The sequence below is a fragment of the Diceros bicornis genome, chromosome 20 (assembly GCF_020826845.1).
Source record: "Diceros bicornis minor isolate mBicDic1 chromosome 20, mDicBic1.mat.cur, whole genome shotgun sequence".
In the NCBI taxonomy this organism is placed as follows: Eukaryota; Metazoa; Chordata; class Mammalia; order Perissodactyla; family Rhinocerotidae; genus Diceros; species Diceros bicornis.
The window spans coordinates 21,202,560-21,217,357 of NC_080759.1; the positions used below are offsets into that span (position 1 = coordinate 21,202,560).

General features: G+C 41.6%; 1 protein-coding gene across 1 annotated transcript in view; it reads right to left on the reverse strand.

Annotated features, from left to right (window-relative positions):
* Positions 1 to 2,721: 2,721 nt before the first annotated feature.
* SNX18 (sorting nexin 18) overlaps positions 2,722 to 14,798 on the reverse strand; it is a 28,479-nt gene continuing 16,402 nt past the window's right edge. Inside the window, exon 2 of the mRNA XM_058564089.1 lies at positions 2,722 to 6,111. Coding sequence (XP_058420072.1) covers positions 5,858 to 6,111 — 254 coding nt within the window. The 3' untranslated portion in view covers positions 2,722 to 5,857. The remainder of the gene's footprint in view (positions 6,112 to 14,798) is intronic.

Consider the following 14,798-nt stretch of genomic DNA (forward strand, 5'->3'; position numbering starts at 1 on the left):
GGGGAAGCCTTATTGATAAGGGGTTCTCTCTGAGAGCTGGACCCCTCCCCACCCCAGCAGGAGGAATTTGGCGAGTCTGAGAAGAGGTGGAGGATTAGGCTTCTAGGCAGAATATGCAAGGACGCTGTGCGAGGGTTCTGGGAGCAGGAACCTGGAGAGGGGTTTGGACCTGGGCCCGGCTGGATCAGGGGAGAGCTGATGGAAGGTGAAAGAGCCTCGGTTGAAAGCAGGAACTCCTGCCTGACTGGACCCAAGTGTGGATTCCTTAAGTCTCCACAGCACAGCTGATACAGAGTTCTTATTACTTAAATCCTTCATCTTGTCCCTTCTCATATAACCACAGAGGGTCTTTATTGTTCCTACTCTTGTCATGCATTGGGCTCAGGGCTTTTCATTAGTCATTCAATTCTCACAATATTTCTGTGGAGGAGGCACTATATTCCATTACAGAGAGAAAACTGGCTCAGAGAGATTAAGTGGTCGCCTAGCTCAAGGTCACATGACATTTGGGAACACTGCTATCATTCATTAAGTGCCTACTTCTGGAATTTTTATCACTTCCCATGTTCGTGGTTGAGAGAGGGAGTACTGCAAAATGGGTAGGGACTTTACATACTGGTTAATCTAATATTCTCAATAATTCAATAAAATCTAAGTGGGCCTATCATACAACTGAGGGAACTGAGGCTCGGAGATGGGAGGTGAGTGGCCTGAGGTCATTCGGAGAGTAGAGAAGCCAGGACATGACCCTCCGCCCCAGTGAGTTCATTGCCTTTCTGACTGACATGCTGGGTCAGCTTCCCAGCTCTGCTTGCAGAAGTGCAACCACTCAGCAGTTACTAAGTCCTGACAGCCATTTCCTGGGGTGACTGAAAATTTAAACCTCTAGAAAAATAAGGTCTGATGTATCTGGCCACTTCAAACTTAGAAATCATTTCCAGATAGGCTGATGGGACCAAGCAAGGGAATACCACACATCCTGTTTGTTTCTAAGTCCCTTTGAAGGTAGCTTCATGGGGACAATTGGCCTGGCTCTTGGCAGACTTGTGGTACAAGTTCCCTCAAAGAAGGTGAACTGTCCTTTAAAACAGGCAGGCCACAGTGGCCATTTTGGACGCTCTGTCTCTGTCACAGGACTGATGGATTGGGACACCTTGGGATCAGGACCAAGTAGGAGGAACTTGTGATCCCTAGAAAGGCTGTAGCCATGACCCAATCCCAGAGTACCTGCCCCACTCAGAGGCCTGGGACAGAGGTGGATGCTCGGCTGGGTTTCTCTAGGCTCCTGCCCCCGGAGTCCTAGCACAGCATCGTTCTGTGCTCTGCCTAGAAGTCTACACCACTGCTCAGACTCCCCAGAGCTTACTAACTGGGAATCTCTGTTGCTCCTACCTACGACCAAGTGGAACCTGTCATGGCTAACCCCGACCCTGACCAACGGGAATTAAACGTTTGACTTGACATTAGTTCCCGTGGTTCTGCTAAGGCCGTTCTTATGGCTAATGAAACATGTTTATAGTTGAATGGAGGTGGGGATTGGAGAGAAAGGGAAACCATTGTGTTTTGGTTCTTTTCCTTCTCTCCCTTCACAACACTATCAAAAAGTCACACTTGGCCTGCTTCCCTGTTGAGAGAGAGCAGTGCAACACATGAACCACTGGGGACGTGGTGACGGGACCACAGACTCGCGTCTTTCCCAAGAGAAATGACTGCAAAGAGCAGATTTCCAGAGGTTCCCTTTGCACCTTCATGCCCAGTGCCCAAAAAATGGCAGAATCTCTATCAATCCAGCAGTGGCGACCTGGGAAAGGTGTAAGAGATGTCTGAAAAGCAGGGAAATGGCACCCAATGTAATCCAGTTTAAAAAGCATAGGCTTGAGCCAGATTCCAATTTGAATCTCAGCTTCATCACTTAGTTTGTGTAATCTAGAGCTCTCTAATCCTTTTAACTCATCTATAAACAGGAGATGGAATCTCCAGGTTTGTTGTGAGGACTACCAGATAAAGTCCACTTTAAGAGGTACCAACCACTTCCCTTCTTCCTTCACACACTCTTTAAGAGAATCTCTCCTTCCCTCAGGTCAGGTGTGCTCCACCAGCTCAAGCAAACATGAACTAAAAGATGGCTTGGCCATTTTAGACACACTGGAGGATGCTAAGACAGCCGAGCCACAGAAAAAAAAAAGAATGAAACAGACCCATAAAGAAGTTGACAGATTACAAAGCCCCACACAGAGGGCAAGCTTAGTTAGTTCCAGATGGGACTTTGGCCCCGTGTGGGATTCACCAGGTCCCTGTACCCATCCGTGAGCCTTTATATTTTGGATTAGGCTGGTTTGAGCTGGCCTGTTTCTGGCACAGAGACAGTCCTCAAACAGAGACAGTATATGAAGTACTTTACTTAAGCACCCACTACATGTCAGGCGCTGAACTCAACGGCAGCTATTATTTCAAAACATCTCACTCACAATTTACTGCTATGTGTGTAACAGCTACTGAAGCTACTGACATAAGCAGAGTCGCAGTGGGACCTGCTGCATGGCTTATTGTTTTAAATTAACCAAATTAGCTATAGAATTTCATGAATAATTTCTACGGCCACTGCCGATGGAAGCCGCAGACAGAGAACATGCTCTTCCATTTTCCTGCATAAGTCTTTCACGTTAAATAAATGCCTCCTTGCCTAATGGAGAAAAAATAACTATAATATTCCATTGGAGCTGAGAAATAAAGCAAACTTGGTTTATTTTTTAAAAGATAAACATGGCTGACCTGTACTAATCATAACATTTTGAAGGAAATAAAACAATATTCAACATTTTTAGTCTATAAATAAATAACACCCTGTTTTACTTATTCTGTTAGCCAAAGATCAAGTTGGAAATGAAAAAACTGGATAATGCCTATTGATTTAAAGGTATCAGACATGGTATTTGTTTCTGAAGAAATCAAGACATAAATGGAAAAAATGGCTACAGCAATGAACTTGGTCAAGAGTGACATTTAACGGTTTATACATAAACTTTACATGCTTGACAGATTAAAACATTTTTCCAGTCCTTAACCATGAGAACAGCAGCAAAATTTAAGACAATTAAAAATTGGCATTTAAGAATCTGCTGTATTGTCATGAATAAATGTAAGACAATTGTATCCGTGAAGCCCAAGAAAATCCCAATTACTGCTCTCTTCAAGCCAACGTGCGCTGCCTTCATGTTTCCCTTTCAAAGGTGCTCCCTTCTTCTCAGTTTAAACTGCACCTCAGATCCAACAGCCCAGAAGAGTAATGGGGTTACAATGCACGGCTGCAGAACCAGTCTCACCACCTTATCGTCACAGCACGTAAACAACTCTCTCTGTAATTAAAACAGCAAAACCAGGCTCAAGTGCACGCCCTCATGGTATAAATACATCATCTATCAGAATTATAAATTATAGAAATAAAGACAAATAATGGCATGAAGGGCATGATAGTTTATTTTTAAAAACTGTACCACACTGATCACGATGACCAGCATACACATTATGATGGCTTTTCTCTTGGGTATTAACATTGCAGTATTTTTGTATACTGAAATGTTTCAATAGGACCAAGAACGTTAGACAAATAAAGATCTTAGAAGAAAATATGAACACTAATAATTCTGGTGTACTACCCCACAAAATTCATTTAAACTCCTTATGAATCAGTGGCATTATAATGTTATATAGTTATGAAGAACGCAAAGTTCTCTTCTAAGTAGGCAGCATGAACTTATACTTCCTTGTACTTTAATCTTTAGTTTTTATAATTTAAGCTATGTCCACCCTAGCTAAAGCAGAATCATACAAGACACCTCAGATAATTTCCATGCTACCACTGCACAAGTTTAGTGATTTTACTTAAAAAAAAAAAAAAATCAAACCACCATCAAAATAAAGAGGCAAATTAAACTGATTTTCAAATCATTTGAAAAGCATAGTGCTTATTTGTTCAATACAGACTCAAACTTAAATTATGTGCTATAATTATAATCTCCAAACTTCTGCAATAAAATTAACATTTATATATATATCTATGGGTTTTGTTTATAGAACTGTATTTTGCAATCAACAAGAGAAAGTGACTTTTTAGAGAAAATATATTTGGTTACAGTTCCACATTTCTGTAGTAGAGACAAAGCCACATGATGTTAAATCTGGCTCTAAGTTACCTAAGGTATAAAATTTTGATCAAAATTATGATACTCTGATCTTAAAAATTCAACCCATGTGAGATTACTTTTTAGAGTAAATGTGCTGTTGAGCAATTATTTCAATAACCTTTCCTTTTTATGACTATCTGCAGAGTGACCCTTTTCTTCAATCAACGTGACTCCCCAATATTTCAAACTGCCCTCTTCCGTGTTACCATTTCAATACCCAGGAATTTCTGAGGCAGCATAAGTTTGACTTCATAAAAACAGTAGATATTTTAACCTTTCAGTGACAGTTTTTAAATCTGTAAACTCAAGAATCACATTATTTAGCTCAGCAACTATAAAAACATTGAGATTTTGGCATTTCAAGCCAGAATCTCTTTGTGCTTTTTAAATTAAGCTGCTTTTGAATCTTTTTGGTATTTATCAGCCATTTGTATTTCCCTTATAATAATAAAAGAATGTATTTAAAATATTTTTTAAGGTTAAATGTCCTGGGGCTTATCAATACTTAAAAAAAAAATTACTTCTTTCCTTCAGCATTTGGAATAGTAGAAATTGTTTCTGGTCCCTCCTTAGATCAACCAACACTACTTTTCATCACGTATAACACTGAATTTTACAGACATCCCTGAAAAGTTTTTGATTTAAGTAAACGAGTGAATCACAGTGGAGTCTCAATCATTTAACAGTGTAGATCCATTAAAAAAAAAAAAAAAATCACACTGAAATTAAAAGAAAATCTTCAAGCTAAAAACAAAAACAAAAAGAAAACCCTCCTAAGAACTAAAACCAGGTGTGTGTCATCACTGATTCTGTGCTTGTGTCCCCGACTGATTAGACTCCTCCTTCTCCGTGTTATAAGACACGTTCGTTTAAATCTCCACGCCAAGTTTCCCGGACACTTGAGTGAAGAGGCCAGGCTACTATCGCACCTAAGGGAATAGAGTGGCACCGTTTTCTTCCCTGATAGACTTCGTATCCAAAGATGAGCATCGAGTCTACCTCTGCTGCGCTCACCAGCGTGGATCAGGAGACAAAACTTGCTGTGCAAACTGATGACGGCTGATCCTCCCATCCCGCCCCCTGCGCCAATATGAGGTTACCAGCAGTCTGTCATTCCCTGCACTGGCCTTTCACTCTTTCAATCAGAAAAGTTGTGGTTACTTTAAAAAGGGGGGAGGGGGGTGGAGAAATGAAAAGCCAAGAGTCTAAAGGCACAAAGTCGCATAGCTGCTCTAGTTGGAGTTTGTAAACAGAGAACAGGTTGAATTTGGGTAATTCCGATCTATGAGAGTAAAAGGCATCCACAGCAGGCTTTTATCCAGCCAGCTTCTTTGAGACCCTTCATGGGTTTTGAGGTCTACAAAGTATGCACTAAAATACCCATACTTCAAAAAGCAATAAGGCAAATAGTATAATCATTATTCCAAAAGTTACAATGGTAGTGTAGGCATACATAGTATAATTTAGTTACAATGTGTGGTACTGTTTCTATTATATAACCATATTAACTGTTTCTTTCCTACATAATTATATATTCAGCTGAGTCTCAGTTGAACACAAATCCATCCTTGTACCACCACTGATAGTTGGCAACAGCTCTTTGATAGCAGTTTTTATTCTGCTGTAGAAATTATCCTTGAATTGAAAAAAGTACATAATCCAATGTCCAGTCATTAAACACTATCATATTTGTGAAGAGCTTCTTCCAACTTCTGTGTCACTTTTTGGAAAAATATTATTTGTTGTTGTAAGAAATGCTGCATCTGTGATTTAAAGTCTCTTACTCGAATTTGATGGAAGTGGTGAATTTCAGCCAAAGTGGCAAAAGAAATAGTGTTACAGCGATCTTGGATGCCATCAGCCTTTTGGACCTCCATCTTCCCTTCTTCCACGTGTCGCCTACTCTCCTTTACTTTGGTAAGAGCTCCTGTAGTTAAAAAAAAAATCAATTAAAAAAATATATATACATATTCCAATGGCATAGTTATATAGTAAACAGAATCTTAGGCATTATAAATACTTGCCTAAACTATTTTAAAGTCCTTTGGAATTTAAAGGAATGACTGTAATTACTTATTTTAAAAAAAGAAATCTGGTCAAGTTTCTGAAAACACCTCCATTGCTGAAATTTCACTTATCAAAACTACAGCTCCCGTTGACCAAGTATCTATAGTATGTTTTATCTCTTCCAAGTAGAGATATTACACATAATAGATAATAAACTGCAAGGAATTGTCCCTAAAAAGGCAAATCAAGAAACTCTACAGTTTTCACATTCTTAAGAGAAAAGGTGTGGCACCACTACATATACATATATTAAGAGAGTTATCTCTAAAGACAATACCCCACAGAAGATGCAAGCCCACTTCCTCAGAAAGTCTCACCAGAGAATTATTGTATAAGACTCCAGAACTAGACTCTGCAACACGTTAGCACCAACTTGGGTTGTGTTTTGGAAATCATGCCATGTCTGGAGGGGGCTGGGCAATGTTGGCAGTCTACAGTTGGAGGCCACCCTCACTGGGGCTGGCCAAGCCTGTGTCTTCTTGGTGATAAAGGGATGAATAATACATGCATGCCTGGTTCTGACTCCACAGTCTATCAGGAGACCCACTCTGGAGCATGAGGGCCCTGTGAAGTAAGGATTCACCAACTTTTCTTTAGGGGCTGTAAGGATCAGTGAGTTTTGAGTCTCCTAATGATGACCTGGGAATGAAGCTAGAGGGGCCACAGCCTCTTGTCAAGAAACGTCACCAGACAGTGTGTGCGAGGGAGAGGGAAGGGAACGGTCACTCTGGCAGGTGCTACATGAGGGCACACCCTCCCTCAGAAGCATAGTCACATGAAGACACAAAAGGCTGAGGGTATTTAGGGATAGGAAATAAAGCATATTCACGGATTCTTGGAAATGAGTGACGATAAAGCACAAATCACTTGAGCACAGCCAGCTCAAGAATTCAGATTTCCTGACTCCATCTAACGCTCATTCTACTAAACCATGAAGAAAGACAGGAGAGAAACATCTAGGACACCTGGCTTGGCAATCTGAGAACATGATAATACCAAGGGGGAAAAAAAAAAGTAGCCTGTTTTAGAAGGAGCGGGGGAAGCTGAGGGACTTTGTTTCAGAAATGGTCAGTTTTAGGGGCCGGCCCTGCGGCTTAGCGGTTGGGTGCGCGCGCTCCGCTGCTGGCGGCCCGGGTTCGGATCCCAGGCGCGCACCAACGCACTGCTTCTCCGGCCATGCTGAAGCCGCGTCCCACATACAGCAACTAGAGGGATGTGCAGCTATGACATACAACTATCTACTGGGGCTTTGGGGGGAAAAAAAAAAAGAAATGGTCAGTTTTAGCTAATGGCGAAATATACAAGGGAAAAAGCTCTATTTCTAAATTTCTTCAAATCTCCTACAAAATAATCTAGAGTAAACTTGCTGTTAAATAAAACCCTTAGAGGTTATACAGTGTGCTTTTTGTTTTTTGTTTTTTTGACATAGCTCAAGACCTGAGAAATTAAAACCCACCAAATGTTAAACATACATATGTATGTTTGTGCGTATATTTTCATTTATTTATCCCCAGTGAGATCTTTAAGTGAAAAGCATTAGAGCTCTGGGGCAGAGAGAACACCCCAATTCCACTTAAGCCCACAGCAGAGAAGTGGGGTCTGCTCGGTAGAGAGAGGTCATTTGCATTAACACGGCTTCCAGAAGACCCCTGACCAACTCCACTAAGAAGCCATCACTCTGAAAGTGTGGCACTTTTTGCTTCTATGGATGACAGGACTAGTGAAGCAATAATATCTACCTGCTTGTAGTTTATATTAAAAAGAGAAAAAGAGTTCTCCTCCCCACAAAAAGAGAAAAAAATAATTTCTTGTAGCAAACGTATCTTCATTATATTTGCACAAGTTTCATAATTCATCTACAAAAAATTGAAGTTGAAAAGACCAGGGAAGCATATGAGACAGAACTGAAAGAAAAATTTTTCAAAAAGATGACTGAGAATATGAAATTATGAAATACCTATTTAAAATGGTAAAAAAAAAAAAAAAGAGAGACAGCGAGACAAAGAATAGGAAATTGAGAGAAAAGTCTCAGGCAACTTGACTATGTTTTCACCTGATTCCGACCCGAGGTGCCCAAGCCCACTGTGCAAAGACTGAGGACAAGGATACAGCGTCCCACCCTGCTCAGATTCCGATGCATCTGTGTAGCACTTGCTGCCCGTCTCGGTAACACTCTGCAAGTATTACTGTTCTGGTTATCAGCGCCTGGCTTTTCACGATGGAGAACCGAGTCCAGCACGGAGGAGCTCTGAAACCCGGCCCAGGGCTGTGGAGGGTCAACTAAGCTGCAGCTTGTCAAACTCCAAATGAGATCACCATAGTCCTAGAAACTACACTCTATTCTACAGAATCGCAGATGCGTCTATAAAAACCAATTTAACAATGAACAGGTCCGAAGTGAAAACTTATCACATTGGCATACATTTTCAAAACTCTTGGACACGGCAGCAAATACTAAATCTCTCTTCGGCATTTAACACCCTTTTTTCAGTGTACCTACTAAAGGAGCCAAGGAGAATTTAAGACTCGTTTTTCTCCCAAGTATGAATTTATTTATTAAATAACACACATGTTGCTATCTTCAAAGTCCCCAAAAGGTTGGGCTCTTGGGCAAGAATTTTAATCCGTTTAACAAATATTTATGGGGGGCCTAACGGGTATAGAGCACATTGCTAGAACAGGGCGATTCGAACATGGAAGCATTCCAGTCCCTGCTCTCCGTAAGTTCTTGAGGAAGCCACCTCACAAAGCACACTGGGAACAGGCACACAACCATGACACGAAGAGAAACAGGACCACAGAGGACATAATTCTGCCTGGGAGCTGAATCTGGCTTTCTCCAAGATGACACAGGAATTGTGTCACAAGGGGAAATGCCCAGAGGAGCTGCTACATGGCAGGCACTGTGCTGGGGGTGGGGGGTGGGGAGGAAACAGGTATATATAACCAGTAAATGGAAGCTGCCAAAAACTGTAATAATACATGCTAGGCACTTTCCTATACTAGCTCTAACCCTATTGCAACCTTATAACAGACCTGACTCCTATCTTTACAAGAGGGAAACTGAGAAAGCTACTCAATCTCTTTGAGCCTCAAAGTCACCAGGTAACCCAATAAGAGGCGAAGATGGGATCTGAATGCATAACGGACTTCAGAGCAAACACTACAAATATTTAGAAAAGAAATTGGAGCCTGAATGAGCAAAAAAGCAAGGTGGGTCTAGGTGAGCAGGAGGCTGGGGGCCAAAGGCCAGGCAGCTAAGGACCAGCTCTTCCCTCTCCTCCCCTTGGCCATGGGCCTCCCCACCCCCTTGCACTGCCCTTCTCCCTTCTCACCTTCCTTAGGAGGTCCCTGGCTTTTATTTTAACATATAATTCAGCAGGCCCTGTGAGTACATAAAAGAAACTACCTGGGTTTCCAAAATTTCCCTCTGGCATCTTAACTAACCTCATTCAATTTGCTAATTGTGCCTGTAAAGACTTTGATATAAATTAAGAACTACCACCAAAAATAGTAACAGACAATCCTTTTAGGATACATGGGCTTTGCCTCTGTTTGCTTTGCTGCAGTTGGACAATTACTTTATTTTGCCAACTAAGACGGACAGAATAAACCATTGAGGACAGTAAGCAACCAAAAGCCAATTCCACTTGGAATTTCGGTTTAACCCACTGAACACAATTCAAATCTATTAGCATAATGAATCAGGACTACAGTCTCGAGGAGGAGATAGAAGATACGTTTTTTAAAAAGAGACATGGTTCCTGTTTTAGGGGGCTCAAATTATTTTTTGAGGTGGCCAGACTTACATGCCTGATACAATTAAGGACCTATACAGAACAGCATACAAAGGTATTAAACAGCATACTATAAACAGACAAACTCCAGTAGAACAGTGAGCGCTAAGTGTAATCAAGGAAGATTATGCCTCCACAAAACTGTACCCATGAATTTAGAGCAAATTAAAAACAACAACAATCTCTTTTAACTGAAATGTAGCTAAATTGATTTTCTCCCAGATCCACCTTCAGAAGAAAGATGACTAACAATAAAACAAGTTGATAGCAATATACTTTTTAAAAAATCCTAAGAGTTCTTGAATATCCTGAGTTGAAGAGACAGCAGCCCAGTTCCTTCTACAAGAGTACAGCAGCTGGCTATTCAAGTTCAGAATGACAACCCCAAGGGCTTCAACATCCTAAGCCCAAAAAGAAGTTACCTATTGTAAATATTTTGCAAAGTTTTAAAATACATTATTTCCTTTAAGAAGAAAATCATTTTTTTTTTATCTTCATCTCACAACCCTCCTAAGGGAAAAACCCTTAGTTTTTCCATATACTTTTTAAAAGACAGTAAGGGTTTGGTGTGTTTTCTTTCTTATGAGAAAGACAAATTATTCAATAAGTTAATTACCAGAGTTAAACGACTGATTTAATACCTGGGAGTAAACAGAAAAAAAAAGAAAGACATCTTTTAAACAGCTCAAGCTATCCATCTGAACAAAGAGCAAGGTGTTTAAACACTTGGGGGCTGACAAACAGAACCGCTCTCTGGAGTTTCTGGAAGCTTCCCTCCACCCCACCACTTCCCTCTGCGCGCCTAAACACTGGGTTCTCTCAAGATGAAAGTGGGAACATACTTTTCCAATAAAATATTGCAAACACTGGTTAGATACAAGTGAAATAGTATTATTATCAGAACTAGAATTTGGGTTTTGTCACAAATGGCTGTGTTCTCACAGTTGACTTGACAATTCTCAAACTGGGAATTATCTGTACACATTTCTACACTTCAAATATTTTCATATTTAAAATTTTAAATGTCACAAGAAAGGCAGAGATAGCCAAATTTTCAATCAGGTTTAGCCTCTAAAAAGTGAGAGGCTGGAGAAAGAAAACTATGAGGTCAGAGTTAGATCACTACAGACTCGCTACTTCTGGGCTAGCTTTAAAAATTCATTTGTAGTTGCTTAAGAAGCAACGGGCAGGGGCCGGCCCGGTGGAGTAGCAGATAAGTGCGCGCGCTCCGCTCCTGGTGGCCTGGGTTCAGATCCCGGGCACGCACCGACGCACCGCTTCTCCAGTCATGCTGAGGCCGCGTCCCACATACAGCAACTAGAGGGATGTGCAACTATGACATACAACTATCTACGGGGGCTTTGGGGGGGAAAAAAAAAAGGGAGGAGGATTGGCAATAGATGTTAGCTCAGAACCGGTCTTCCTCAGCAAAAAAAAAAAGAGGAGGATTAGCAGGGATGTTAGCTCAAGGCTGATCTTCCTCCCCCCAAAAAAAAGAAGCACCAGGCAGAGCTACAGCGTAACCAGCAGCAGGGCCCTAACAGAGCATTACAGCATCTTCTAAGCACTCTCTCAGCTGCACTGCATTTTTTTACCAAACCCAACAGGAGTATAAATGAAGGCCAAAAACATTGCCCAGAACCTAAAGAACACACATATTTATCATGGAATCAACACAAAAACAGGCAACAGTTTTCAAAACCTCTACTTTTTAAGTGGCTAATTTAGGAAGAATCTGCTCCCTGACAGCCCCCTCCCTTCATAAACATCATATTGCCACATTGCTTTCCTAACACAAAGGGAAATGAAAAAATAAGGGAGAGAAATTATACAATAAAGTCTAAGGTGAAAAGTGGTCACTGCTGGATTAAACAAAAGACCCCATAATACTCATGGGTAGGACAACAGTTTTAAAACAAAAGAAAATAAAAAATAGGAGTGAGCAGAGGGAAAAACATTTTAGAACGGGAATGTAAGTACATAACTATGAATGTTTCTTGGGCTAACAGACAGACATGAGGTAGCTGCATCTGGAAAAATATATGGGCAAAGTACGATTTTATTATGAAAACAAAATGTAGGCAAGTAGTAAATTCTGAGATTAAATAACAAGGGACTGACAATACAGAGTGGTACCAGTATATCCTTCCTCATAAAATAAATAACCAATAAAGGAATAACATTTCTAGTTCAGAAGAAAATACAACTTACAAGAAGGTAACACATGAAACAGTGCAGCCTGCTCAAGTTACACAGCTGAAAACAATTCTTAAAATGTATTTGAGGGCCGGCCCCCTGGCTTATCGGTTACGTGCGCACACTCTGATACTGGCGGCCTGGGTTCGGATCCCGGGCGCGCACCGATGCACCACTTCTCCGGCCATGCTGAGGCCGTGTCCCACATACAGCGACTAGAGGGATGTGCAACTATGACGTACAACTATCTACTGGGGCTTTGGGGAAAAAAAAAAGGAGGAGGATTGGCAATGGATGTTAGCTCAGAGCCGGTCTTCCTCAGCAAAAAGAGGAGGATTGGCAGGGGCTGATCTTCCTCACACACACACACACAAAAATGTATTTGAAATACAGGAAAAAGCATTATTAAAGTCAGGCAATATATTTCAACCACACCCGTTACTGTGCTCCCGAAGAGGCAAGAGTATAACCCGGCTGCCCTCTAGGATCCCAGGCTGAGTCTTCCTCAGGGGATCTCAGTGGAAGGAGGCAGAAAGGAACAGACACCCCCTCCTAAAAAGGCTTACCTGCTGAGAATGAATCTTCAGTTGAGCACTCAATTTAATTACTAGTTTAGCAAAGTATGAGAAGTTCTCCACAGGATGGAAAGTTTACTCAGCAACTAATAACCCTAAGACTTGATTCCAAAAGCACGAGCAAGAACCCTGAGGACCTCCTTCTCAGCACTCCAGTCCTGACAAGAAACCCACCGGGGAAGGCCAAGGAGGACAGATTCTGAGGTGAGAATGGCAAAGTTGGTTCCCAGATTTTTTTTTTCCCAACAGCTGAAAGGGCCTTAGAAGAGTTTTTGGTACAATTCTCTCAATCTTAGAAACGAGAGGCTAAGTCATCGTCCAAAGGCTCATAGCCAATTCACCCACCATTCCCACCTGCCTGCCAGCGCTGCCACTTTCCCTTTCACATTCCACGCAGGGCGTTTACCCCCTGTGTGGGTACAGACCGAGTGGATCGGTGTATTAAGACTCGAGATGGAGACTTACCTACTACACTCTTGACTCCTTTCCATGTTTGGAGCGATAAAAGGAAAACTAAACCAGTATTTTGACCTTGCTGTAGGACCTGTCATTAACAAAATCTCCTGGACTCCTTTGGCATTCTTAGCTGACTCTGTACATGCAAAATTCCTAACAGGGTTCATTTTTATACTTACTGAAATTGCTCAGGCTCAAAGAAAGGCACTTTGCCCCTTCCCCATCACCAAACCCAGCACCACAGAACTCATGTCCTAATTCACTCCCGCCCCTCTCCTACCATTTTCTTTGTATCATACCAATGTAAGCCATCCTGCATAGTTTTAAAGCATGCTCATGCTGGAAAGAGCAAAGCATGAAATAACCACAGCCTGGTTCATAATCCGTACGTACTCAATTTTAGAAGCTAACATTACACGTTTGTAATGAATATAAAATAATTAAAACTAAAGAATTTAATCATATGACAAGGTTCATTAATGTTATAACCTTTAAGGGCTCAAACTCAAACAAACTCATTTTACAGATTAATTATGATCCAGGAAGACAGCCCCATTTCAAAAGCATCCCATTATTTATACAGCATGGCATTAAATTATTTCCAGCAGGAAAAACTGTTTAAGAAGCATTTCAATGCCATTTTGGTTTTCCTAAAATGAGAGGACAGCAGCTCTGGTGTCATCTAGTCAATTAGCACACTAGGAAATGCAGCCACACCACACTGCACTGTACTGGATCATTCCCTTCTGATTTGCAGAGAGAAATCACTTTCCTGGCAACTTCTGACCCAGCAAAATGGGTGGGGGGGGGCACCTCTCACATGCTGCACTGCCTCAGGCATTTTCACCAGGGAGAGCCTAAACCCAGGTGAAGATGTGTCTAACCTCCTTTCAGGCTCCCTCTTTATGCCCCCCTCTTCCACCTCCTCAGACCCCACCCAGCCTGCGAGCTGATCCGAAAGCTCCCAACCCAACCGGGTCCAGTTTTGCACCTGAACTTTGCCTTCCTTTCCTCAACCAAATCTCTTATTCTCAGGATGTTTTGTCCCTCCTAAGACCAAGTATACAAAAGGCCCAGTCACTAAGCAACAGGGATCCAAAGGCTACATTTGCTCTTTTTTTTAAAAAAAAAAAAAAAAGCAAGCACTTTATTTAATTTTCAAATCAGGAATGTGCCAAAAACATTAACTAGATTTTCTGTCTTCCCAGGGCCTTGCCCCAGAAAACTGAAGCCACGGTGTGAGGGCCAGAACAGGAGACAGGCTGAAGGCCACAGGGGCAGCTGAGTAGAAGTCACCCAAGACAAGACAAGGCCTGTCTTCCTTCATTCCCTTGTACATGTAAAATGTTAAAAGAAAATGCTAATTTGGCCAACGTGGCCTACTTCGTGCTTATCCTCTCATCACTGGTACCCACACCCTCCGGTCCCTGCTAACTCCCCATTCACTTCTTCCCCTACCCTTTCCTTCCTCCTCTGGTCTCCACCCACTTGCTGATTACTCTTTCCCTTCTTTGCTCCAATAT